Below are 6,390 nucleotides of genomic sequence, written 5' to 3' on the forward strand. Positions count from 1 at the left end.
TTTTGAAACTCCCTAGATGGATTATTTTCTGAATGATTTATACAATGGTTAAAGAACAGCAGTAATTAAAACCAAATCTTTCTAACAACTCACCTGAAACTTCATCCAAGAATTTACCAATTAGTTCTACAAATGATTATATCCGCTACTTAGTTCATAACCACCTTTCTGCTCAGGGGATAATACACTCAGATATCTCACAGCACAAAAGCCTTCTGCATAATTGAATTACTCAGGTTGCAGGTTGAAGATGATCTCTATTTCCACATACAAGGCCTTTTTGATAACCCAATTCCTGGATGGGTTTGCAACCCTTAGATCATGTGTGCAGCAGATAGCCTTATTATGACTCAGCTACTCCATCAGGTGGCTTAACATCATCATTGTTATCTTCTTCTGATGGCTTATCAAGAATTGATTTTCCACCTGGGCGGCCATTAAGATTTTTAATGAATTCAGGATTGTAAATATGCCCCATTTTTGCACGTTTTGTCTCCAAGTATCTTTTGTTCTCTATTGTTATCGGGGTTAACAACGGCACCCTGCCCGCAACTGACAAACCATAGCCTTTGAGTCCAACATACTTTGCGGGATTGTTAGTCATCAAGTTCATTGTACGAACACCCAGATCTCTCAATATCTGCAATTAGTCAAGCAATTAATTCAACAATATGATTAATTTTATCCATCCAAATCAGCATCAAAAGCTAACAGTAAAGTACTTACTACAGAACAAATATGACATATTGAGAACAGGAACTTGGAAAGAGTATCAAACACGATTGAAAACTGAAACATTCTAGTAAGATTTTAATAGAGACCAAACACAGTAAAAATCATACAAGAGAAAAACAGCAAACATGAGGTCTTATAACCCATAATCCTGAACTGATTCATTCCAGAAATTCAAACTAACCAGAATAAGAATGCAATAGAAAAAGAAAAATAATCTGAAGATTGTGCAACTAAGGATTTCAAATGGATTCCTAAGGAAATTACAGGGAAATTGCCAACTTCAGGAACACATTGTCCACAAGTAATGCATGTTCAAAATTGTCTCGAGTCAAAGTGCATCTAGCAGATCGAAAGTTGAAACATAGAAAACTAAACTCTACCAGGATTTACCAAGGAAAACCCATATTATCAACCCTAAAGTTGAACTTTTAAACCATGTCTTAAATTTTTATTAGCACATGAGAACTGCTGTTGCACTGAAACTTGCCAGATGGATAGATGTGAAGTGGACACTGGACAACATGTCAACAATATTTCAGCACCAACTTCACTGCCACATGTCTAGGGCTATATAGGGAGCTTTTCCTTCACAGACCCTGCCTTCAGCTCATAGTTGTCACAGCGCCTAGGCGAACCACGGCATTCAAGGGGGTAAAAGAATAAGTCGACACCAACAAGGCACTGCCTAGGCAACTGAGGCACCAAAAAATAGAACTGGCCAGGACTCCTAGGTGATGCCTTGACAACTATGCTTCAGCTCCTATTTGAGCCACGTGGATGGATGATTTGGTCAATTTGATTGGCAAATAGGTAGGGTACCATTGATTAGTTACCCGTAAGATTACAGCAGATTCTGCACCATATATTGGACTTCTCCCAAGTTGTCAAAATGTGAAACTTTTTGACCGGCAAAACACCAGCAGAGAAGGTGGCCATTATGTGTCACAAAATGTCAGGGCTGAAACTTACCACCAGCGACAGCTTCTGTCTCTTCTCCAAATCCTTTCCCCAGTGACTGACATCAAGGGTCACAAATAGGGCTGTCAATGCGTTGGATTTGAGTCAGGTCACTCCTGATCCAGTCCAAAAATCCAATCACGAAACGAACCGAATATGATCTGATCCAATACTCCGATGGATCCCTAAATTAGAATCAAAAGGATTTAAATATCCGGTTTGGATCCAGTCCTATATGATTATGTAATATCTTATAATTTGCCTGTCTTTTTCTTTAAAAAATTACACAATATCTATGCAATTTTGACAAAAATAAGAGGGAGAATAATTATAATAAAAAAAGAAAAAGAAAAAAGGAGTCTCCAAACTGGCTTAGGTCCTTCCCTCCTTGACAGTTTCATATATAATTCCATCTGTTTATTAATCGGATCACTACTTAACAGAATGGATCATGATAGAATTGGATCAAGCCCTCAGAGATAAGCCTTATCAAATTGGATTCAGATCAGATTTAGATCAAAATTTGGTCCATTACAGACATTAGGTGGCAATGAACTCTGTGGATGTTTCTATACACATGAGCATGCACATATCTGCACAAACAACCCCAACAAAGCACTCACTATATGGCCTTTACTTTTCTAGCTAGCCCACCCTCCATTTATCTATCACCGTGCCAGGTTGGCCCGAACAAAACTAGCAAGATTGAGTAATCAATTAGTCTGGCTCAACAAGTCCATTTATAATACCAACAACAACAACATCCAAAACCTTATCCCAACTTAATGGGGTCGGCTACATGGAGATTCCAAGCAAGGATGAGCGCGAAGATCCATGCAAAAAGATTGACGAGTTATGGCTAATTATAGTAAGTGCCGGCTGTCAACCTGACGCACCACTATAAATCAGCCACAAGCTTATAATGACAGACTATAATAAAGTACCAGCTGTCCATTTATAATACCAATGAGTAAAATAGGGTTCATCTACCCAACAATGTCAGCCATAGATCTCAGAAGCAGTTGATGATTGGCAATCTAATTATCAGTGGTAAAATCAAGTAGAAACCTAGAAATAGAATTATTTCAACATTAGAAGCTCAACATAAAGTTTCCGATACCTGAGCACCAATCCCATACTCTCTCGAATCAACAGGCAATCCTAGCTCTTCATTAGCTTCCACAGTGTCACGTCCATCATCCTGCAAATTGTAGGCACGAAGTTTGTGGCCCAAGCCAATGCCCCTTCCCTCATGTCCACGGAGGTAAACCAACACACCCCTACCAGCTGCTTCAATCTGCTTCATTGCAAGTGCCAGCTGACGCCCACAGTCGCACCTAGCTGACCCAAATATGTCTCCAGTGAGGCACTCAGAGTGTACCCGTACAAGAATGTCCTGCCCATCCCCAATAGCACCCTGTAGGCATAACAAATGCAGTTCTCAGACACAAAAAGATATCTGAAAAATTAACAGACCAGGGATTGTCACCTTTGATATTTTAGGCAAGTTCCATGCTCTATGAGGAAAGTACGAGTCACAATGAAGTCAAGGTTTGTCCTAGTTCTGCCAACCAAAAGTCTAAGATAAACCCTTTTAAAACAACAATAAAATCATTTATGTGATTTAGACACCCTTTTGTTTTGATAAAAAAATATACACTTCTAACAATGGCAATTTCAAGACGAGCATTATGATTGATGTTCAGGGCATCTAACCTGATGGTGATATAGCAGAGCATGGCTGACATATCACTGCAACAGGAAGAGCAGCAATGAATACCAAGCATGCCCTCGTTTTACTTTCAATGTTGCATGATGCGGAGGCATGTGAGAATTCAGTATTTATAAATGTGAAAACAACAATTATGAACACTTGAAAGTTGCTTACTTTAACCATAGCAATATGCTCGATACCATCTAGCAGTGATTTATAACAGTATGCTGTGAATGGGCCCCACTTCAGCGGCAATGGAGCAGCAGAAGCCCTCTCCACCAACCTCTCTCTCTTCCTCCTATACCTGTAAATTTAATTAATAAATTCAGAAGAGACTTTTAAATTTAGACAACTGAAATATCCATAGAATAAACAAGAGTGTAATGAACAACAGACGACAATGTTAAGTTCCCCTCCCAAAACTATGGGCCAACCACAATGCATATGAGTATGACTTCCATTTTAAAACACCAGAAAATAGATAGATCAGAGACAGCAACAGCCTTAGCAAATCTCCACTGCTCTGAGAAGTCATATTCCCCCCCCCCCCCCCCCCACAGAGTGAGAAAGAGGGCAGGTTGAAAATTTGGTTACCAGTACCTACACCTCTCAGAGTACACATTTCACAATTGCAATTTGACATCAATACATATGCAATTAAGTAATAAGCATAGGCCAAGACAAGAGTATGAATGCCTGCACACTTTATGAACCTGACAAGCAGGACGTATAGGTAACGTGGGGAAAGGAATTCCTGATAATAATGTGGAAGCATAAAATGCCACCCAGATTAAATGGGCAGTAATTGCATAGTTATACTAAAAGAAAGTCAAGATGACTGAGTTACTAATCAGATCTTTAGAAATAAATGAATCATGATGCAAAAAGTTTCTAGCTAGAACTGCAAAAGTACAAGGGATTAAATAAAGGGACTGTCGAAATGAAACCTCTATAGGTGTATTTAGATCAAATTAAATATAGGTGTATTTTGGTAATCTTAATATCGTCAATGGTGACCATGACGATGGTAATTTTGAGGATGAGGTTATGAGGTATGCAGAGAGAAGGGAAGCTAGGAAATTGAGATTTTAAATGGGCCTAACCTAAACAAGGTTAGAATTGCCATTCTAAAAATAACGGGAGCTTTTGATATGGGAATTTTGCTTTACCCAGTACAAATGCAAGAAAGTTACTCCAACTCTAGAGTAGAATCCAATATTTAAGGGCTCTAACTTCAAGGTAGAAGGTGATATACCCCCTAACGCAATCCTTCCTCGTTGAGAGACAAATCCCAGCCTCTCCCATCTACTGTCTTCTCTGGAACTCCCCTGAAGATGTGGACCACCTCTTTTTCACCTGCCCCTTCTCCTTTGTCAGGAAAGGGCTGCTCGCCAAATGTGGGCCTCAAAGGAGAAGTCTTGCCCTTTCATAGAGCATGGTATTGGGTGGTTATGATTTTCACTGGTAAAGCCAGCTATGACTCAGTGGGTAAGCTTGCTTTCAGCGCTGCCATATACCACGTTTGGATGGAGTGTAACATTAGGCGATGAACTCATAAATCCAGATCATTCCATTAGATGCAAGCTTTCTGGTGACTCATCCCGGTGCATTGATACCCCAAGGAACAAGCTTATTTTTTATTCCTAGAGCCTTCCATGCCTAATGTTACACTTAGTTTCTTTTCTTCCTCCCCTACCTCTTAGGAGGGCCCTTAATGTAGTACTGGTTTGAAGACTCAAAAAGAATAATTCAGGTTGGGGAGACATACGTGATTCCTAACAGCAATAGGAATAGGGGTAAAACATAAAATTGAAAAACATAATTAGGGTTCAGAAGTTGAAGAAAGGTTACTGGTTTCAGACATGAAAATAACATATAAACAGTAGGTAAATGAGTTCAGAAATCATAAGTTGAATCAGAGGTGAATTAGGTATCTAATGGAGAAGAAGAGCAAAACAGGAAATTCACAATTCTAGAAAATCGTCTGGTCAGAATAGGATGAAATGTGGATTGAGTTCCCCAATTATGGTTCTTGATGTTCGATCAAATTTTCAGAGAGATCTGATGGCTGGTTTGCTTAATCCAAAAAATGGAGTATATGATCTTCTAGAAACTAGGTTCTTAGTTGCAGGAAATTTCAGAGATATACTTACTTGTTCATGGCAAAGAAGGAAGAATGAGAATAAGAAAACCAGTAGGATAATAACCATAGACAGAACATGAGTTGAAGATGACCTGAGATTCTGACCACCAGGTATCAACTGGATCAGACATCAGTCCTTTTTCCCTGGATCAACACCAGGTGCTCCAATTGAGAAAACTTGCAACAGTATGTTTGTTTGAGATTTAAAATGTAACCGCAAGCGTACGGATCAGTGTAGCTACGGGTCGAACACAGGAAGAACAACCACTTTATTTTTTCATTTCTTTTAATAATGCGAAAGTGAACCAATTAATGGTTGTGATATAATTCTAATTACCGTCCTAAACATATGTATCTAAAATAACGTCCTAACCATTTGTCATCTAAGAATTTAAAGACGCAAGCCACGCAATTAAAATTAAATAAATAAATAACTGAAAATAAACAACCCACACAATTAAAAAAAAACAATAAAGAAAAAAATGCTGAAATAAAAATAAAGTAAAATAAAGGGGATAAAGCTAGAGAGAGACTCACAAGTAGGTTTCTCTACTTAGCCCGAGGGATGCATCATAATATGAGCTTCCCTACTTGACCAGAGAGTCACTCTTACAAGGGTTACTCTACTTGGCTTTAGGGAAAGGAGACAATTAAAATAAAAGCAATAAATTGATGGTTCTATGGCTAGGAGGGGCAAAGCCAACACATACACTAGCCATGAACCTTGGGGGAAAGGGATAGCAATAATGTAACAACTGAAATTAAAATCCTAAATTAAGAAAGAAATGATAGTCAGAAGAGGGAATGAAAGGGGGGAGAGAAGACTATTGAGGGAGTCTAC

The 6,390-nt window shown here is 38.8% G+C and overlaps 1 protein-coding gene across 8 annotated transcripts in view; it reads right to left on the reverse strand.

Moving 5' to 3' along the window:
* LOC122081916 (bifunctional riboflavin biosynthesis protein RIBA 1, chloroplastic-like) overlaps positions 1-6,390 on the reverse strand; it is a 12,554-nt gene continuing 6,164 nt past the window's right edge. For all 8 annotated transcript variants that reach the window (XM_042649320.1, XM_042649319.1, XM_042649322.1 and 5 more), the window contains 3 exons: positions 3,581-3,710; positions 2,813-3,109; positions 1-640 (listed from right to left, as the gene is read on the reverse strand). In XM_042649320.1, coding sequence (XP_042505254.1) covers positions 344-640; positions 2,813-3,109; positions 3,581-3,710 — 724 coding nt within the window. In that variant the 3' untranslated portion in view covers positions 1-343. The remainder of the gene's footprint in view (positions 641-2,812; positions 3,110-3,580; positions 3,711-6,390) is intronic.

Source organism: Macadamia integrifolia, chromosome 6 (assembly GCF_013358625.1).
Source record: "Macadamia integrifolia cultivar HAES 741 chromosome 6, SCU_Mint_v3, whole genome shotgun sequence".
Taxonomy (NCBI): domain Eukaryota; kingdom Viridiplantae; phylum Streptophyta; class Magnoliopsida; order Proteales; family Proteaceae; genus Macadamia; species Macadamia integrifolia.